This window comes from Doryrhamphus excisus, chromosome 13 (assembly GCF_030265055.1).
Source record: "Doryrhamphus excisus isolate RoL2022-K1 chromosome 13, RoL_Dexc_1.0, whole genome shotgun sequence".
Classification (NCBI taxonomy): Eukaryota; Metazoa; Chordata; class Actinopteri; order Syngnathiformes; family Syngnathidae; genus Doryrhamphus; species Doryrhamphus excisus.
In genome coordinates, this window is record NC_080478.1 from 5,159,881 (window position 1) to 5,181,137 (window position 21,257).

Here is a 21,257-nt window from a genome sequence, read left to right on the forward strand (position 1 = left end):
TTCTACACTAGGAATATATCAGTAATGTGACATTGGTAGCCACTGCAGGAAGTACTGTACAGAACAGGCAGTAAAAAAAGAAACACCACCAAGGTACTTTCACAATACTATAAGTCTATATTATGTCTCCTTTATGTCTTATGTCTTATTTTCTCTTATTATCTCTACTTATTATGTCTACTATATTGGGTAATACGAGTGTAAAGGGGACTAATAATCTCAAAAATCATATTTAGAAGGTCGTAAACAGGTTTTCTATTCATTCATTTTCTACCGCTCTAACGAGGGTCGCGGGGGTGCTGGAGCCTATCCCAGCTGTCTTCAGGCGAGAGGCGGGGTACACCCTGGACTGGTGGCCAGCCAATCACAGGGCACATATAGACAAACAACCATTCACACTCACATTCATACCTATGGACAATTTGGAGTGGCCAATTAACCTAGCATGTTTTTGGAATGTGGGAGGAAACCGGAGTACCCGGAGAAAACCCACGCATGCACGGGGAGAACATGCAAACTCCACACAGAGATGGCCGAGGGTGGAATGGAACTCGGGTCTCCTAGCTGTGAGGCCTGCGCGCTAACTGCCCCTTAAGGCTTGTTTTCTGTTATTATGTCTACTATATTGGGTAATGGGGTGTAAATGTGACTATAGGGGTGTTATATCATGTTTAGAGAGCTCTAATCATGTTTAAAAAAAACTCATATAGAAGATATTAAACAGGTTTTCTATGCTTTAACAACCAGAATATTCCACTTATAAAGAAGATTCACGTATCACGTTTTGGGTTTGGAACAAAGTGTCCATGATTTTCCTCATCTTTAACCCACCCCCCCACCACCTGGTGTGCCTCCATCAGGTCCCCAGAGGGATCCGCAGGCGGCGCGGGAGTTCATCCTGAAGATGTTTGTGGACTTAAACCCCGACAGCGACAAGATCATCTACTCTCACTTCACGTGCGCCACGGACACGGAGAACATCCGCTTTGTGTTTGCAGCCGTCAAAGACACCATCCTACAGCTCAACCTCAAAGAGTACAACCTGGTGTGAGCAGCGAGGTGGGGCCCGGGGGGGCGGATGGCAGCGCTCACGTTGCACAAAAGGCACACCTTTTTTTTTTTTTTTTTTTAAGAGTGCGCTCGACTTTTCATCACCATGCTCGCGCAAGTACAACCCCACCCCTCTTCTCACTATACACACACACACCCTCTTCTCCCCACCCCCACCCCCACTCCTGATCCAAATCTCTTGTGCCCTCCTTCCCCCTCCTACCTCGACAGGCCTGGCAACTCTCACACGGTGACTGTAAGGGACGTCGGTGCTTATTTGTGTGTGTGTGTGTTTGTGAACACCTCCAGGAACCATGCCGTCGTGGAACCCCACCACCGGGGGAACGAGGATTTGGGTCTCCACCTCACGTCTCTGAATGTACCCACCAGTGTGATTGCAAAAAAAACAACAACAACTAAAAAGAACTCTGTAATGTAAATGTATAAAAATGCATAAAAGCTGATAGATGCATAAAAAGCACGAGGGGCTTGGGGGGGGCAGGAAAATATGTTTATATCGCTGTTTTTAAACGGTAAGCTACTATTCAGCAAATCATAGCTAAAAGGCGGAAATATTTTTTAAAATCGTGAAAACAAGTATCCTTTTGGAGTGTTTTTTTTTTTTGGTTTTTGGGGGGAGCTATATTTAATCGCACCGCACCCCCGCCACCCCCCCCCCCCCCCCCCCCCCCCCAGATCTTTTGTGGATGCATTTACAGCAGGGGTGTCCAAAGTTTTGTATTGGCAAAAAATACAATGATTTTGTGGACATAAAATAACAATATTTGGACACCCCTGACGATTAACAGGGACAATCATGTGACCCGCCGCTTTTATTATTTTGGAAAGTAAAAATGTTCTTTCTATAATGCCGTCCAATCAGACACTTCCTGCCGCATTACATCAGGATGTGCTTCTGTTTTTTTTTTTGTTTTACTGTATAGTCCCTTTGTGTTTAACAAAAACAAAAAACGATTGCTTGCTATTTGAGTGATGGGACGGGCTACAAACCTTTCACTGACTCACTCTCCGACGTCTGTGTATATTTGTTTGTAAATACATATACACATCACTGATGTACAAAAAAATGCTCTGTGGTACACCATCTTTGGCAAAAAAAAAGAAAAAAATAGAAAAAAGTATCTCAGTTGGGTTAGCATACAGTTCTGTTTTTCCCTATGGTAGTATTGATACTGTGATCATGGATTTTATTGACTTGATTAAATGGGACGTCGCAGAGCTGGCTAAATATAATATAAAATAACGAGCAGCAATCTTTACGGTATGGTGACAATTTTAAGAGTAATTGACTTTTTTTTTAATTTATCTAATTTATGGACCAGGTTTGAAGGTGTTGATAATTTTGACTGCTTTTCTGTCATGTGTTAATAATAATAATGATAATAATAACACGCTCCCTTTTTTCTCACAACGGAGCCTACTTGAGTCTGAACTGCTGTTAAAAAAAAAGGAAAAAAAAGAAAAATTAATGAATGTCTGGTATTGTAAAGATTTTAGTATTTCTTGCTTTCTATTTTGGGACGATTCCATTTGTACTTGGCCGTCATGGCGTCTCCATCCACTGTCATTCATTTTCTTTAGGAGCCCTCACCTTTTATTTACAAAAGTGTTTTTCCTATAGGTTTTCTATACTATATATATACGTACATATACACATATAGAGAGAGAAGGAGCAAGAGAGACAGCGCTGTAATGCTTACCTAGACAATGTACAAACATAAGTGGATCTTTTTCTAATGTTGGTTGAAGCTGGCAACCCATGCGTGCTATTTTGTTTGGTTTTCCATTTGGGCTTTCTTGAGGCTTGCTTTGATAGTGCCAGAAGTGCAGATATACCTTTTCAGTCTTCTTCAGGTGACTTTAATCCCTCATCCTCATTAAGGGCTATCACAGTGGGGAGCACAGGACTACACGCATCATTCATCCTTTTGTGCAGACATGGAGATGACTTTTATATGTGTGCGTATGTGACATACAGTACAAGAGGTGGAATGTTCATGCAAACCCCAAATGGTGTATTTTGTGACAGTTTTGGGCGGGCGATTTTTTATACTTATGTGAAACATGAACATATTGCTTTCCCCTTTCTGTGCATTCTAACGAGAGGAAACTAGTTAGTATGAGCCGGCTAACAATGCACGTCATTGGGAGGTAGTACCTCGCTGATGATACATGCTGTGATGAAGTGCTGACTGTATCCTTCCGTATTTTGTGGATTTCAAACAAGTCTGTCCTAGGCACAACTACTCATGTGACTTCCGTCAAAAACAGCGACAACACTTATGATGTCCGCTCTCCTTTGGATGTCTGTGTCTTCCAGCACAAGACGTGTGCTCCAGTCCTCTGGTAATAAATGCGAGCATTCAAAGCGAAATCAAGAGCTAGGTATCCACTCTTCCGTCTGTGATTGGCGCTGAGGCGAGCGGCTCGTGAGACGTCGTGTTACTCCAGTCAAATTAGTTATGTCAATGGAACACTGTTGCTCTTTTTTGGAGTTTTGTTTTTGTTAGGGATTTAGTGCCAAAATGAGTTTGTCCTTTGATGTGCATTGTTAGCTAGCTCAAACTAACTTGTTTTCTCCTGCTAGAATGCATAAAAAAGGGAAATAAATGTGTTCATGTTTTACTCGTTACTCGTCAAATAAAAAAAACACTACAGCCACAATAAGTACAGTATTGCATGTTTTCCCAAAGTTGCCAAGAAGCTGACAAAAAACCTAAAGATTCCTATTTTTTTTGTCACCACTGTATGATGTTAAACACAATGTTTGATATTTCTTCAAATTGTATTATTGTACGTGTACACTAATGAACTCTTCTCGTGCAGTGTTTCCCATACAGTGGCCTGCCACTGATACATTTGACGCTACCTGTTTGACCTTTGCACCCCGCCAGCCAGAGAATAACACATTGCAAGAAGGCTTTGGTTTGAGTGAGGGTGTCCAATTTGCGGCCCAGGGGCCTTTTTTTCGTGGCCCTCAACACATGCTGAAAGTACAATTCAACAAGAAAACAGCACCAAACCTGTTTTAAAAGAGCATTAATATTGACATAATAAATGTAATAATAATAAATATAATAAAATAGGATGAGAAATATTACATTAAGAGGAAAAAGAAAAGAAGGAAATAGAAATATTTGTATTAAAAAAAAAAGGTTAAAACGGCAAAAATCTGGTGGAAGAAAATGAGCAGTAATTGCATGAAAAAAATGTTAGAATAAAGTCAGGATTATGGGGAAAATAGTATAAAGTTTAAATACTAAAAAAATATCTATTTTTAAAGTGATATTACAAATAACAAAACAAAGAATAAAGCTGCAATATTACAAAAGGTTATAATTTTACTTTAATAAAGTCTAAATATGAGAATAAAGGCAATTTGAAGAGAAAAAATGTACTAGAATGTTTCAATATTTGTCAAAAATGACAAAAACAAGCAGTCATTTTACAAGAATAAATCCTAAAATGTACTAATATGTGAAACAAACCAAAAGAATACAGTTGCAGGTTTTATGAAATTTAGGGTTGGTAAAAGTTATATAATGATAAAGTTAAAATATTATGAGAATAAAGACATCAAGAAAAAGTTTAAATATTTGCTAAATAAAACTGGCAAAAATAGAAAAAAAACAGGAACGCTCCAGGAAATCAAAAATGTTTCTCTCACCACTTTGCCATTTGAATTTGTAATGTAACCTATGAGTACTCCAAAATGTATGCACACGGTATGTATTTCTGGCCTAAATTAAGCATTAAAAATGGCAAAATGATGTCATATTCCACAATGGTCACTCAGTGTCAGTAATGTCATATTGATGTGAGAACAGCCACCGCAGGGACTACTCGCTGAAAATGTGGCTCCCGATGCTAATGTGTGAGTCTATATTATATCTTACATGACTCATTTTCTTAGTGTATCTACTTTATTGGGTAATAGAACTGTAAAGGTGACTATAGGGGTGTTATTTCATGTCTTGAAGGCTCTAATAATATGAAAAAAAATATTCCGAAGCAGGCTTTGTGTGAAAATATTTGATTTATAAATAAACGAGGGATGAGGGGTTGTTTTTCTTCGTGGCCAATTATGCAAATTGTCCCCCACCCCTACCCCGACACTGCCACAAATAGACTGCAGTCCCATGGGAAACACTGTCATGATTATTTTGTTGTGCCACTTTTTCTTTTTTTCCAACTGTTGGAAAAACTGACCATATGACGCTGACGTTTTCCTTCAAGGTTTTCAAGCGAACATTGAACAAAGTTTCCCAAATCACGGGTGGGGCCTCTGAATGGGTTGCTGATTGTAAAAGAAATACTACTAATAATAACAACGTGTATTTGCATAGGTTTGGGGCCCCCTTGGGGTTGGTTCTGTCAGTCCTAAACCGATTATACAATGAAGCTTGCCAAATCATTTTCCTCCTCCTCATTTAAAATGACACTACAGTGCGACCTCGGCGTCCTGACGTGTGCCAGGGGTTATACGATACAGTACTTCTTGTTTTGCTTGTGAGCAGTGTTGCACAGTGGTGTACTATTGTTATTTGTTTAGTTTTTGGCACAATTCTTTATTTATATAGTACTATATTTCAACATGTGATGAGCTGGAAAGAGGGAAGGTGTTTGCATGACACTTCAAATCTTTTCAGAAAGGTTATTGTGTGTTTATTTTCCTCCTCACTGTAACACTATATTTGTTGCCTTTTAATAATCATGCTGATTTTTTTGGGGGGGGGGGTGGAACTCACAAAAAATGTGCATGTTTTTTTTATTTTTATTCCTGCTTTATATTCTTGTAGAAAAATACCCACACACGCACACAACCAGACTTGGTGTTTCCCATATACTCATTCATCTGTGGCGGCACACCGCAAATACATTGGGACCGCCACAGATACTTTTCAAAATGATCTACTCATAACATAAACATCAAAATCAAACCAACCCCGCACCACAGATCGATTGTAGTCCTGTGGGAAACACTGAGACTTGGCCATACAGTATGTTCTTCTTACGGATCACTTGCATTTTTCCCACACGCTTAAGGAATTGTGAAGTGGTGTACAACAATGTTTTTGTTTGCTATGTAAAACGATGTAAATGATGTATTATACTGAGTGTGCCAACCCCCCCACTCTTTCTAGAGCCAGGCTCTCTCGCTTTAAGTGCCAACACCGGTCGGAACCACACGGCCACACACCCTTCTTCCTCCCCCTTTTTAAATAATATTCATAAGAAAACATCAGAGTCTAAAAAAATAGATTAAGTTCATAAAGATTATATTCTATATTTAAGATTGAAAAACTTAAAAGGCTAATCTGCTATTTTTTTTGTTTTTTTTTTGTTTTTTTATTATAATTGCATGTGCTCTTTCTTATTTTGTGTTGCAAAGTGAGGGCTTGGATGTATTCGTTATTGATTTTACATGACTCTTCTTGCCATATTTTGTTGTTTTGTTTTGTTGTTAAAGAAATGTTTTCATATATTTGTTTTTTTCAACCACTGTTGCCTGATCCTCATTCAAAAACATGACATATGATCATTGCCGCCTTCTAAGAGAGAAACATATTGACAAGGTTATCTGTTTTAAAATTGAAATAAATTTTGTTCCTATACTTGCTGATCATGCGTGTCGGGAACTGTTATTCTTGCCACTGCTGGATGAATACAATGCATGCAGAAAAATGGTTAAATGAAGTTAAATACGGAAGTATGAGGCATTCACAGGACAACGTCAAACATGGTGTGTAGTATTCTACGCTGGTCAATATTGGCTGATAATGTGTCTATATTAGATGTTTTATTTACGGTGGTGTGAAAAAGTGTGATTTGGTGTTTTTGTGCATTTTTCTCACACTTAAATGTTTGAGATCATCAAACTAATTTAAATATTAGTCAATGACAACACAGCTGAAAACAAAATGCAGTTTTTAAATTAAACTTAAGGGAAAAAAAACTATCCAAACCAACATGGCCCTGTGTAAAATAATAATAGTAATAATAAAAAGCTAATAAGTGGTTGGGCCACCCTTAGCAGCAACAACTGCAATCAAGTGTTTGTGATAACTTGCAATGAGTCTCTTACAGCGCTGTGGAGGAATTTTTGCAGAATTGTTGTCATTCAGCCACATTGGAGGCTTTTCCAGCATGAAGCCTTTTTAAGGTCATGCCACAGCATCTCAATAGGATTCAGGTCAGGACTTGGACTAGGCCACTCCAAAGTCTTCATTTGGTTTTTCTTCAGCCATTCAGAGGTGGACTTGCTGGTGTGTTTTGGATCATTGTCCTGCTACACAACCCAAGTTGCTTTCAGCTTGAGGTCACCAGCAGATGGCCGTACATTCTCCTTCAGAAGAATCCATGCTTTCATTTATCACAGCAAGTCTTCCAGGTCCTGAAGCAGCAAAACAGCCCCAGACCGTCACACGACCACCACCATATTTTACTGTTGCTATGATCTTCTTTTTCCCGATGCCAGAGGTAATGGGACACACATCAAAAAGTTCTACTGTAGTCTCGTTAGACGACAGAGTATTTTCCCAAAGGTTTTAAGGATCATCAAGATGTTTTCGGGCAAAATGGAGATAAGCCTTAATGTTCTTTTTGTTCAGCAGTGGTTTTGTTCTTGGAACTCTGCCAGGCAGGCCATTTTTTGTTCAGTGTCTTTCTTATGGTGGGGTCATGAACACTGACCTTAACTGAGGCAAGTGAGGCCTGCACTTCGTTGGATGTTGTTGTGGGGTCTTTTGTGACTTTTTGGTTGCGTTGTTGCTGCGCTCTTGGGGTCATTTTGTTTGGCTGGCCACTCCTTGGAAGGTTCATCACTGTTCCCTGTTTTGGCCATTTGTGAAATAATGGCTCTCCCTCTGGTTTTCTGGAGTCCCAAAGCTTTAGAAATGACTTTTGAACCTTTTCCAGACTGATAGATCTCAATTAATCTCAGTTAAGTTATAACGGGCAATAACTTTTACACACAGGACCATGTTAGTTTGATTTTTGTCTCCCTTAGTAATAAAGCTTTCATTTAAAAACTTTATTTTGTTTTCACTTTTGTTGGCAATGGCTCACACTAAAATTTGTTTGATGATCTGAAACAGTTAAGTGTGACAAACATGCAAAAATAACCAAACTTTTCACACCACTCTCTCAGTGTGTCTCCTATATTGTGTAATAGGAGTGTAAATGCAACTGTAGGTGTGCTATTTCATATCTAGAAGGCTCTAGTCTTAAAAACCGTATGTAGAAAGTTTTTCTCAGCTTAGCTATGAAATATTTAGTGTAGGAAATATTCCATTTGTAAATAAGGTGGAAATTCATCTTTAAAATGACTGCCCAAAACCACCTTTAACATAATACTTCAATGTATTAATGAAACACTCACCCAATTTCCACCTTAGAAAACAGAGTTTAATTAGCAGTCTAGCAGCCATTTTAGGAAGACAGTGCTACAATTTCATGAGACAAACCCACATCACATTGGGAGGCCAGGATGTCCTCTCCACAGCACAGTGGCTTTTATTCTTGTAGTTTGTTTTGCCCTTAATTAAGGTTGCGGGTGTGCTCAGAGCGATTAGGGAACAAAGGGCAGCATGGCATGAGCACACGGGTTTTTACTTCAGCTCCTGGCCACAAGAGGCGCCAGCGCCATCGCCCCTCAGTTGATGTGCTGGCGATGCTCCTCTTCTCCCCAAGCAGAGGAGAGTCGCGGGCTCATGTGTCAACATCCAGGCTTTCCCTCGGGGAGGCGGAACGTTATTCCATAAAAACTCATCTTCCTTCGATCAGGCTTTTCTCTTTTTTACACGCACGAAAAATCAAATTTCCAACTATTTTGGTAGCAGTTTCTCCGCGTTACCGACTCAGGCTGTGAAGACAAGGATTGTTCTGCGTATCCTAATAGTTCGGCGGTAGCCAACGTTGTTCCCAACGATGACAGGGTACAAAGTGCGAATACCAATCATTTAAAAATCACATATCCGGGCGACGCGTTAGCTTAGCCAGCTAGCCCGCTTGGTTGGACCAGACGACGGAGACTCTGCGAGGGACGCTGCTGACATGATGTTTCCTCAATCGAGGCACTCGGTAAGTTGGCCACTAGTTTGTCCCGCTTGTGGAGTGAACCTTCTGCGGCTAACGGGAGCTAGCGAGCGAGCTAGCTTGTTTGCTAGCTGGCTTGCTAACTAGCTAGCTTGCGCAAACTGGCACCGCGGGGCAAATGTTAGCTTTTGTCACAATGACTCACCATGTTACCCGTTCTTCACTTTTATTCGCCAATTATTTACTCGCTAACTGTTACGATAAAATCCCCGTAATGTAACTAAGCGTGTTTAGCTTGCTAGCTGTTACCCGCAAGTCAGTGAGTGTATGTGTTTAAACCTGCTTGCATCATTCACTGTACCTGCTACCACCATGCTAACGCGCACATTCGTTTGTTTTTCAAAACATAAAAAAATTCTTTTTTCTTCATGCATTTACTTCGGGCCCGTAAAAAAGAATCACGTTTTTTTTAATGAAGGGTGAGTCAGACCCTTTGTAGCCTTTTGCTGTTTGGAAGGAAATCTTAATAGAATTTGATCTACCAAAATAATCCGCAAAATCGTAATCCACGTGCGACAATTATGACGAAATATTACAAGAATAACGACAATTCAATGGGAAATCAGTGACTAGGTTTATGAGAAAAGGTATGGTGAGAGAAGTAAATAGTTTATAACAAATATAATTTATGTGTAAATAAGTCATTTTCCTGGTGGGTATCTGCCCTTTTAAAATAATTTTCTGGGGGAATACAAATATAATATTACTATGCAAATTTGTAAGAATGTTAATTTTTATACAATACACATTTTCTTTGAAACTACACCACCAATGATGGCGTTGTCGATTCGCAGTTGGCCTGTCATAACATTTATTGGAGTGATAACAACTATTTAAGGTAATAAAAATGTTATTCGGTGTTTGTTTACTTTGTCAGTGTACATACAAAAGGTTACTTTCAGATGGGGGGGTGACAAATTTATTTTTTGAAGGAAAAATATATATTTTAGGAGACATATTGTACTTAAGGCAACAAAAGTTCTTATTTCTATGAAAATTAGGTTCTTAATCCAGAATTTTTATTTATTGCAGCCTACAATTTTTTAAAAAGTTAATAACGTAATATATAGAAGCCTGTTTTTTTAACTATACACATTTGTACTGCTATACGTTTTTCCTGAAATTCTCCACACTGCAAATACTCCACTGTCAATGTCAGCTTTACAGATGCCACCTTGGCTGTGAATGTGGTGTGTTGCGGTAAAGACCGCAGCGTTTCAAAATGAACATTGCCAAAGGCTGAGCACTTATGTTGGCGAGGTGGGGTCCCCATGACAACCACCAATGTGAAGCTGATATTTTAATGTCAGGTTTCTACATTGTGCAAAATGCCCCCCCCCCCCCAATCTTCTAAAGCGTGTGGTGTCTATCATTTGGTCTGCTGGAGAATAAGAAGACATAACAGGAGAGATCTGTGTTGCCAACTCGTATTCAAACTAAGGATCGGCCGATACATCGGCCGGCCAATATATCGGGCCGATATTTGCATTTTTTACTTGAATCGTTATCGCCCGATATGCGTGTGGGTTCACCGATATATTTTTCCGCTGCGTGATTTTCAGCACTCTCACTAGTTGAGCAGACCAAGAATGAACAACTATGCAACTTTAACTACAAACTGACCAACTATTTACATTGACGGTGCCGCAAAGCACGCTGGGAACCAGGAAGTGCTCCCAGTTTGTGGGTCTGAAAACCAGGAATGCTGCTGAATGCTTCATCTTTAAAAGTGCCTACCGTTGGAATTAGGGAGCTGTTGATGTAGTTGGAGGCTAATATGTACAGCTGTTACCAACACCGCTTTAATGGCAACCTTGGCAATTCAGTCCCATGGTGTTTGGAGGAGTTTCATTCAGCCAACGCCGGGCTGAGGTTAAATGCATGTCGTGCACATAGTGTGCGCTCTCTCCGAGCGCACGCACACACACACACACACACACACACACAGAAGGAATTGGAGCAGCCGTGTCTTCTTATGAGAGGTCTGCACAACACCAACTTTAATGATGAGAGGAATGTTTTATATATCTTACTAAATTGTGTCCGTGTGATGTGTTTGTGTGTCGAGGCGGGGGGAGGGAGTGCACGGGAGGAGCAGTCATCACATCGATGCTAGATAAACTACGACAGAAATGTTTTGCTCATGGTTGAATATTTATTCCTTTTAAAATGAATAATGCCGTTTAAATGTGTGTTTAAGAAAGCTGAATCCTACTGTGTTCAGTGTTTACATTTCAATAAATATTTGTTTAAACTTGAGACCCGTAATATTTGTTATCATTGTCATTTTTTCATATAAATTGAAGGAGCAAAAGCAGTATCGGCCACAAATATCGGCCCAAGCAAAATCGGCCGTCGGCTAAGGGTGATGGAAAAAAATCGGCATCGGCCGGAAAAAAAAACCAGAAAAAAGACCTAATTCAAACCCCTCTTTTTCTGGTCTTTCTGGACACTTGATGTCAAAAATACTTTGTAGTCCTGTGCTACATTGTGGATGCAGAGATTCAACCTTTGTGTAACCCTACAACTACAACTAACCCTTCAACGACGGTCTGCTTTTAGTTGGGTAATCCCAATGTAGAGACACCCCCCGCCCCTCCCCAGCCTATTTTGCCCTTGTGCCACTTTATAGAGAGTAATGAGGTTTAGAGCATGAGATTAAAGTCTGGATTAGAGGTTTAGAAGTGTAGTCTACACAGGAGCAGACCTCCAAATGCCTCCCACATATGGCCAACATTGGGCCAACAAGTTTAATCTGGCCATGTGTAAACATACATCTTCAATCACCACCTTTTCTCTTGCTTAGAAAGACGTCAACGTGGCCTTTTTGCCTAAGTGGAAATCGGCTTTCAAGGAAACTACCAGCAACAGCATCCTTTATCCTGCCAGAGCTGACTCCTAAGACGATAGACAAATCTGCTGTTTCTAAACAAACACAGCATTCCAGTCTTCAATGTTTATTTCTTTTTAATCAGCAAAACATGTTTTCTTTTCTTTTTTGTTTTTTTCTTGCTGTTTTAAATTAAATTACATATTGTTTCTCAATTTGTTTTATGTCTCAAATTAATAGTACAAAGCACTTTATTTGAATAAAAAGCATCTTATGAAATGTAGGGTTTTTCTTAAGTTTTTTTCATAAAATGTTGAAGCTAGCTAGCTAATCTTGCCTTTCAATTCCAGTAAAATACATTATATCCTAAATTAATATTTTTTTAATCCTCAAAATATTTTAATACATTTGTAATTTTTTCAATAAAATAAAATTATTTTTTTCATAAAATTTACAATTTCTCCTCAAAGACAAAAATCTCAAATTAGAATGTCTCATAAAATGAAAACATATTTCTTCACTTCAAAATCTTTCATTTTGTTTGTGAATAAATGAAGTCTACTCTGCGTGTTAATATGTTATTGTTGTCATATTTCAATATCAAATTCTCATAAAAGTAACTGGTTTAACAATCCCCTTCTGTCGTCATGATAAAACTGTACACTTAAATACACTTAACTGTCACATGTCAGAAGAAGACCGTTATTGATGGAATGACGTGCAATGCAGCAAGGCATACATCTCACTTTTTCGTATTCTTAACTATAGCACAAGCGTAAATCAAACACATTTAACGTTATGCCTCCATTTTGTGGCCAGGCATCCGCTCAGTCCGGCCAACCCCTCAAGTTCACCACTTCGGACTCGTGTGACCGCATCAAGGACGAGTTCCAGTTCCTCCAAGCACAATACCACAGGTAGTGACGCACACTGGCATTTTTCAGATTGGCGGTGATGTGTTGATTGGCATTGTGATGTATGAAGCAGCGCCACAGTCCTCTCACTTCATTGTCTTTCTTTTTCCAGTTTGAAGTTGGAATGTGACAAACTGGCCTCGGAGAAGTCCGAGATGCAGCGTCACTACATCATGGTGAGTGTTCTCTGTCTCGTTCGGATATTTCATAGTAAGTACAAAGACTTGTGCTCACATATTCATACTGCTTGTGTATTGCAGTACTATGAAATGTCCTACGGGCTGAACATTGAAATGCACAAACAGGTAAACCTTAAGATGACTACTCCTTCAAGCTCTTGTCCTCATGTCCTTGTCTCTCACTGTGCTTGTCTTCCATGTCCTTCTCAGGCGGAAATAGTCAAGAGACTGAATGGCATCTGTGCTCAGGTGCTGCCATACCTGTCTCAGGAGGTAAAGACGAGCTCCATGTAGACAAACTTCATGCTGCATTGAATGATGTCATAGATCTATAAAACTATATCATGTAATGGAAATGTATAATGTGGGGGGTTTTTTCTGTTGTTTTTTTTTGTTTCAGCACCAGCAGCAAGTCATGGGCGCCATCGAGAGAGCCAAACAGGTCACGCCCCCTGAGATGAACTCCATCATACGGGTTGGGCATCTCATTCTTGGAGAATTATAACTTCATTCTCATTTAAGAATAAATGATGTGGGGAAAAAATTAGAACCTTAAATATTTTTGTTAGTTTTTTGTAAAATAATTTTAGATTCTCATAACGATAAGATTAAATTAGGGACGTCTGATAATATTGTCTTTGATGAGAACCGATGTAGAGGAAATACCACTAACATTGACACAAATTTCAGTAATTATTTTGTCGCTCAAACTTTCTCTGGGTAAGAATTAACACCCTACTTTAGCAAGCAGCACAACATCACAGCTCATAATGACCTGACCAGCATCATTGAAATCGTGGGCGAGTTAAATATTCCACCTACCATTCTTACTCACGGTGTCTTAAAGAAAGTGCCAAGACATCACACAGCAATGTAATAAGTACATAGCAACAGATAAGACACTGCCAACAAATAATGCACAATAACCAACAACTATGTCAGCTTTAAACATGTGATATATGAGCCATTTACAGCAACAGTACAGCAAAGCACTGTGGGAAATAGGAAGAGACCGCATCGAGCAGACATACGTCAACATTGCTGCCAGATGTTAGTGAATACAAGTGAATGTACTAACTTTGATTAAGCGCCTTTTTACAAAAAAGTCTAAGGGGGAGACATCATGCAAAGCACTCAGAAGAAACCTGGGATGCAAGTTATTTTCTGTGTGCTCACAAGGGTAAGGCTGGAGGAGTGAGTGCATCACTTTAAAAGTACTACATTATGTGCATTGACCGGCCACGGCAGTGGCTCCACCGCAGCGGGCGGTGTACTCCTACGGCTGTTCTGCCGTAGGAAGCCATTACATGTATTCTTATATAACATATGTTATACCTGAATGATCTACTTAGAGATGGGTGGAGTAGCCAACCAGAACACTGTACTCATGTAAGAGTATTGTTACTTTATAACGGCTTCTCAAATAGTGGGACGGACACCCTAGGTGGAAGCGAGAGGTTTTCATTTTAATGCATACATACCAACATGTACAAATTTATAGTACTCAACATGCAGTTTGACTCCTGAATACGCTTGTATGCTCTCCTTTTTTGCATTTTCCTGGTTTCGGTTTCAATATCATATTTCTGTCGTGTTTCAAATCCGGTTATTGGTTGAAACCAGGGTGGCAAACTGAGGATATAGAAGTATGGTGGCAAAATATGTTGATACAAAGCAGTCAACAAAAAAAGCCTTTCCTCCTGGCTCTCGGGAGACAACTGTGTGCCCTTTATACTTCCGCACACACCCACCCACCAATGACCATGTTACCATGCCTTTCACATATCTGTGGACAGCGACCTAAACCTGTCTCCTACAACTGCTTTGCACCAATTTTATTGTAAATGTTTTTGTCAGGTTGAGAAAATATTTTAGTAGTATTGATTTTAATAATATAAGATTAGATTCTAGAAAAAAACATCCCCACAAACATTTTGAAAGTAAAAATACAACTTATTATGATTATAAAATAAATTATGAATATATAATTGTTTTTGAAATTACAAATTTGCTATTTTTTTCCGATATTTTTGTAGCTTAAAATTCTGTATTTTTATTACAACTTTAGTCAAGTAAAAATATATGAATACAAAATAATAAAATAAAAATATTAAAAAAAAAATAAGAATACGTAATTCTTGCCAAAATGACAAATTATTGACATTTTATTTTAGTGTTTGTTGCGGAAAAGAGACATTTCCTTTTTTCATTACGCCCTAATCAATATCACTTTATTCTCGTAATATTTTGCCTTAAAATATTTCGGTTTTGTTTGCTTCTGTAGTCCTTGTAAATGGTGTAAATGCCACTTACGAATGTATGTCACGTTGGTGTGTAGGTAAATAAGTCACACTATGTGTGTTGTTTGCAGCAACAGCTGCAGGTGCAGCACCTGTCCCAGCTGCAGGGTCTGGCCCTACCCGTGGCCCCGCTGCCTCTGGGCCTGACTCCTCCCACCCTGCCGGCCGTGTCATCCAGCTCAGGCCTGCTGTCGCTGTCGTCCATCCTGGCCAACTACTCTCACGGCCAAGCCCAGGCCGCCAAGGAGGACAAGGCCCGCGACGGCGCCGAGAGAGCGCCCAGGCCAGAGGACGGGGACAAATCTGACTAAAGTGTATCTGAAGGTCTCTGAGGTAAAGCTGTCACTGTGTGTGTGTGTGTGTGTGTGTGTGTGTGTGTGTGTGTGTGTGTGTGTGTGTGAGCGCTAGCGCGCGCGTGTGTTTGTGTGGAGGTGGGTGGTGGTGTCAAGTGGAGAGGAGCAGAGACAATGTCAGGAGGGGAGCGACGTGTAGATATTATTTAGTGGACTATGTAGACTCATGCTTGTAGATTTTGACTTAGACGCCATTGTAGTGCAAGCCACTGTTTGTTTCTTTGTTCAGAGTGACAGCCTTCACATTTCTTCTTCTTTCCATTTTTTTCCCCTTCAGTCCTTCGCTTGTTTACTGTAGCTTTGTTCCTTTGTAGTCCAATGAAATTATGTTTCTTAAAGGGACAGTCAACCTCAAAACACATGACCCCTCACTTGAAAAAATTGTATTTACTTTATTTTTCATTTGTTTTGCAACACCATTCAGCTGTGTACCTCAGTCCCATCTGATGGGATTTTAATTCCATTATAACGCTTTCTACATATTGTATACTTAATCCACCTGAGGCTGTTCGGAAGGGGATTTGTCTTAAAAAAAATGTTTGTGTGTGAAACTGCAGGCCGAGTAGACATGTGTTTGTATGTCTGTGTGTGAGATGCAATTGGGGGGAAAACGGAAAAAAAATCTTTTGATTGAACTTCTTTGCTTGAAGCACCTTTTCCTTGAATGGGCCACAGCCTTGCTACAGCGCCCCCTGCTGGTCCACTCATCTACTGACCAAGACACACACAAGAGGTCACATTTTTCTCCGGCTCTTTGTCACATGATGAACTACACTGACGAGACAAAAAAACAATACAATTGTGATTATTTTTTTTATTTTTTCCCAAATAAGTACTTTTTTCTTGGAATCCAATTTTATTGTCATAAAAAAAATCCCATTAAATTACAAACACCCCCCCCCCCATCTAAAAAAATTAGGGCTGTCAAACAAGCATGTTAATGGCAGTAACTAATTTACTTCAGGCCATCAACAGCAGGGCAATTCCAACACCATATACTGTATGTATCGCCAACTTCAAACAACAGGTCTCTAGTCCATTCATCATTGCAACACCTCATTCTCCCTAGACAGGCCGCGAGATGCATTCATGGACATTCCGACATTCTGCACAATAATCTCTTTATTACATATGGTCTAAATGGACAGAAATGCAAAGGAAAGCAATAAGTGGATATTCTTATCACTCACTTTGAACCTCAACACAAGGACAATTTGCTGCATTTAGTGCTCGAACATCCCAGAAAATTCACTCAAAACGTGAATTCAACTTGATGTGGTGTCTTTCAATGCAAGTCCTCCTTGTTCATAATAACACGTCTAAAGTCTGATTCAAATATTCTGCTAATCATTTGACTGCCCTAAAAAATCTGATTTAAAATTTTGTTAAGTATCATCTGATAATTTTTACCACCATGTACCACAGAACATTACGACCTAATGAATCAATTGATCTGTCAACATATTTACATAAATTGACAATTACTGGGCCTGACAGCTAGGAGACCCGAGTTCAATTCCACCCTTGGCCATCTCTGTGTGGAGTTTGCGTGTTCTCCCCGTGCACGTGTGAGTTTTCTCCGGGTCCTCCGGAGAACTCCTTCCACATTCCAAAAACATGCTAGGTTAATTGGCCACTCCAAATTGTCCATAGGTATGAATGTGAGTGTGAATGGTTGTTTGTCTATATGTGCCCTGTGATTGGCTGGCGACCAGTCCAGGGTGTACCCTGCCTCTCGTCCGAAGACAGCTGGGATAGGCTCCAGCACCCCCATGACCCTCGTGAGGACAAGCGATAGAAAATGAATGAATGACAAATACTGCAAAAAATTGTAACTAAATTATAATATTACAACTTTTTAAATATTTTGCTGCTTCCAGGGCTCCAGACTGCTACAAAAATAAATTTGTCATCAACTCGTGCATGTGCGACCAGATAAAAGTACGCCTGTTGACAAGGGACACACTTTGTCCCTTACCACCGTGACAATAGTCGATGGAGGACAGCTTGCTACAGTCTAAGCCTATCACTGTCAGCGTGTGTGATCGCTCTCGTTTTAATTGCATTCCATTCATTTTTCTACCGTCTTTGTTTACACATTTTTCTGGCTCTCACTTTCTAGAGTTATGTGCCAAGCCTCTGGTCCATGGACTCCAAATGTGACTTTTAATTTTTCCCCACTGACAAACAAACAAACAATGCAGTTCGTTCGGAGCTCAAATTTGTTTTGTTTGTGGGACTATGTGCTAACTTTCTTTAAGTGTCACGTAACAACCTTGCTCTCCGCTCTGATTTTGAGTAGCTCACCAAAGAATATTTGCTTCAAATCTTGCTGTTTTTTATAGCTCTTCAATTCAGATATGCCTGTACTTAATGACAAATTAGCACAAAATAGCAGAACGACAATGAGCTTTGTACTGTAAATAAAGTGCAATTGAAATGTTGACAGTCACATGAAACACACACACAGCCTTATGTCAAAGTATCTTTCGGTAGTGCTAGAAATTGGACAGCTCTGGATACTCACTTTATACTGTTTTATATTAAACGGGGCAGATTTATATAAGAAACCGTTTTTATTCTGTTAATTGTGTTATTGAACAATTGATTTCTGGGACTGTACTGATTCATTGTCCTAACAATTCATGGTTGAACTTTCAGTAACTTTTTAGCCAAAAATTCAACCAAGTGTGACTGTGAAATAAATACCTGAATTACTGGACAGTCAGAGGGGCCACAAGAGGCTTTGATTTCAATGCGGACCTGCCAACAGGTACAGATTTATAGTACTCAATGTGAAATTTGACTCTTGGATACGCTTGTATGCGCTCCATTTTGTTGCATTTTCTTGATTTCAGTTTCGCTTCTCTGGTATTTCAATTTTCTGTCCCTTGGTGGGGTGGCATGACAGAAAATAATTGAGAAGCACTGATTTCAGGTTTGTGTCAAATAGTGCACACAATGAACTCATTCAATCTCAACCATATGTCAAAAGAGTACAGGACAGAATTTTGTTTTCCATTGTTGGAAATCAACATCAAGGTTAGACTATCGTCGTGCTTTGGGAAAAAAATGTTTGTTTCTACCCTTTTGTTCTTTAATAATCATCAGTAAAACATAGGTACGTTTCAGGAAAATATGAGAAAAAAAAATCAGCTTTTTCCGTTGTCAACTTTTACTTTGACAGCAATTTTTTGCTTTTGTCACAGCTGAAGTAGCTAAACAACTATACCATAACTTAAACAACACAGCAAAGGGTTGTTTTACATCAAAATAGCTATTAATTACATGGACTATTTCCAATTTTCACATGGAATAAAACTGTGTGTGTGTGTACATGTACATGCAATAATTTATCTGCACGCTACACTCCTCCATGCGCTTCCACGTCCTCCTTGCTGTTGAATGGGGTTTTTTACAAACAGAAGATCCATCCCGAGCGCTTCTATTGGTGTGCTGTTGCATCATCACCTCATTTTTGCCCCCGGCGCTACTGGCACTATTGGCGTTAATAGTGTTTACAGTTATACAGGGAAAATTAGAATAAATGTATGTTAACTTTGAGATTTTCTGCTTGCTCTCCTAAAATTTTAACTTCGGGGCATCTGCTCCAGGTAAAAAACCAAAAAAAAACCAAAAGCTAGTCTGGAGCCCTGACTTGATTCTCATTAAACAATCAAAACATTTTTATTTTTACACTACCAGAAATCTACTCCATGATACTTGCGTGACGTGAATTATAAACTGTGATCCAAAACATCCAATTATGATCCACATATATGGTAAAAACGGACAATATTCGGTTTCATTTGCTTGGTAGTCTTTTTTTTTGTTGTTGCTCATTTGCAACTATGAAACGAGCCAACTCATAAAAATGAGTAGTGTTTCCACTTAAGGCCAGCAGGGGGCAGCGCTGTTCTCTCATTGGCACTTGTGACGTCACGCACTCACGAGGCTGATCCGAGGTCAGTTGGAATGTGAGTTTATTTTAATTTTTTGGGCCGCCCACCACCCAACCAGAGCTTAGACAACTCCCTGAAACCCTTTTCTTTTTCATTTAAATGACTTTATAAAAATTTTAAGCATAATTATTTTTAGAAAAGCACTTAAGTGGTGACTCTGTGCTAAAACTATTTCCCCTAATTATGAACAAACAGCCAAAAGAATGCTATGTCTATGTTTTTGTTTTTGCGCTGTGAAGGGCCAATTTGTACACATGAATATATCAATATACATATTTTTTAAAGCATTTTTGTATGTTTCAAAGCTGCTTTTTAACTGCTTTTGTGTGTAACATGGGAGACGTTTGTGTTGTGTGTGTGTGTGTGTGTTACATTAAGAGGCACAATGTCCTTCATTTGGATTGTTTTTCCTCTCGTTCTCTCATCCTCTGCAACACTTTGCTCAGTTTGTAAATGTTCGATCCTTTTTTTGTGCAAAGACAAAAAAATGTCTTTTAAAAAGCTAAGACCACAACAAGGAGAATAGAAAAAAGAAGAGCTGTAAAGTGAAAAGAAACTGTGTACGCTAATGACAACAAATCAACCTTTTAGCAGTAAGGGAGCTTCTCTGGTGCCTTACAAATAAAAGATGTGATTGATTGGACGTGGGGTGCATGTGTTGTCTTTGGCTCTTGCTGGGATGCATTGATTGAATATGACAGAATTCCTTCCCAATTATGGATGAGACCGTCCCTTACTGGCAATTATACACAAATGTATCGTTTTATCATCAACAGAAGTGTCATGATTCTGTGCTAATAGATTTGACCAAGGTAGCCAGCCCTGACCATTGTTGTCATTTATATAGTACACTGTTGTGGCTTTATGCGTGTAAGTGATACCAGTGTATCAATGTTTGATGCAGCTATATGGATGAAATGCATGTAAAAGAAAACAGTAGTGGGGCGTGATCTTAAAAAAAAATCAGAATTTTTGGCAGAGAATAACATGAAAATTTACATACAATAGCAAAACTCACTTAAAGATGAAAAAATAAAATGGTGAAATAAATCAGGAGTAAACAAAATAAAACATTGTAGTTGTGGGAATCAAATATAGGGCAAGAGAAAAATAAAGCAGAGCATTAGCAGAGAATGAGAGATAAAATATTTGTACAGCATAAAATATTTTTTTAAAGAATGTAAAATAGTATCAGTGAAATATAAAATATGAATACAGCACAAAGGTTATTTTCTGCCCTATAAATGTAGTTAGAATGTTGTTTTCTCATGTTAAACGATGCCAAACTTTCACATAATGAGGTTTGCACATTTGGAAGTGAGCCCTGAAAGAAGTTTGGGATGGCTCTGAACGCTAGGTTTCAGAGAATGTGACCTCACAGTCAGCCAGACTTCCTTATATGGAGTGTGACCAATCACAGCGGAGTGGGAGTGCCTAGATGCGGGTTGTGGGTGGAGTAAATGAAAACAGACCATTTTGGAAAGCCAAGGAAATACAGCTGGAATAGGTGCAGATTCTGGAAGACCTAGAAAGCTTCCTGGAGGTTTATCC

General features: G+C 39.3%; 2 protein-coding genes across 3 annotated transcripts in view; both read left to right on the forward strand.

The window, feature by feature from the left end:
• The window catches only part of gna11b (guanine nucleotide binding protein (G protein), alpha 11b (Gq class)), a 33,025-nt gene extending 26,331 nt beyond the window's left edge, over positions 1-6,694 (forward strand). For both annotated transcript variants that reach the window (XM_058090209.1, XM_058090208.1), the window contains exon 7: positions 861-6,694. In XM_058090209.1, the coding sequence (XP_057946192.1) occupies positions 861-1,051 (191 nt within the window). In that variant the 3' untranslated portion in view covers positions 1,052-6,694. The remainder of the gene's footprint in view (positions 1-860) is intronic.
• Positions 6,695-8,725: 2,031 nt separating this feature from the next.
• Positions 8,726-20,349, forward strand: LOC131140501 (TLE family member 5-like). The gene is made up of 7 exons (XM_058090984.1): positions 8,726-9,153; positions 12,818-12,915; positions 13,025-13,088; positions 13,173-13,217; positions 13,302-13,364; positions 13,492-13,566; positions 15,463-20,349. The coding sequence occupies exons 1-7, from the start codon at positions 9,127-9,129 to the stop codon at positions 15,700-15,702; spliced, it is 612 nt and encodes a 203-aa protein (XP_057946967.1). The 5' UTR covers positions 8,726-9,126; the 3' UTR covers positions 15,703-20,349.
• The last annotated feature ends 908 nt before the right edge of the window (positions 20,350-21,257 follow it).

Excerpts from the sequence above, each read along its gene's own strand:
- LOC131140501 (XM_058090984.1), top strand. The coding sequence starts at position 9,127 with ATGATGTTTCCTCAATCGAGGCACTCG. Across the intron at positions 13,218-13,301 it reads ACATTGAAATGCACAAACAG|GCGGAAATAGTCAAGAGACT; the intron begins GTAAACCTTAAG and ends TGTCCTTCTCAG. Across the intron at positions 13,365-13,491 it reads TGCCATACCTGTCTCAGGAG|CACCAGCAGCAAGTCATGGG; the intron begins GTAAAGACGAGC and ends TTTTTGTTTCAG.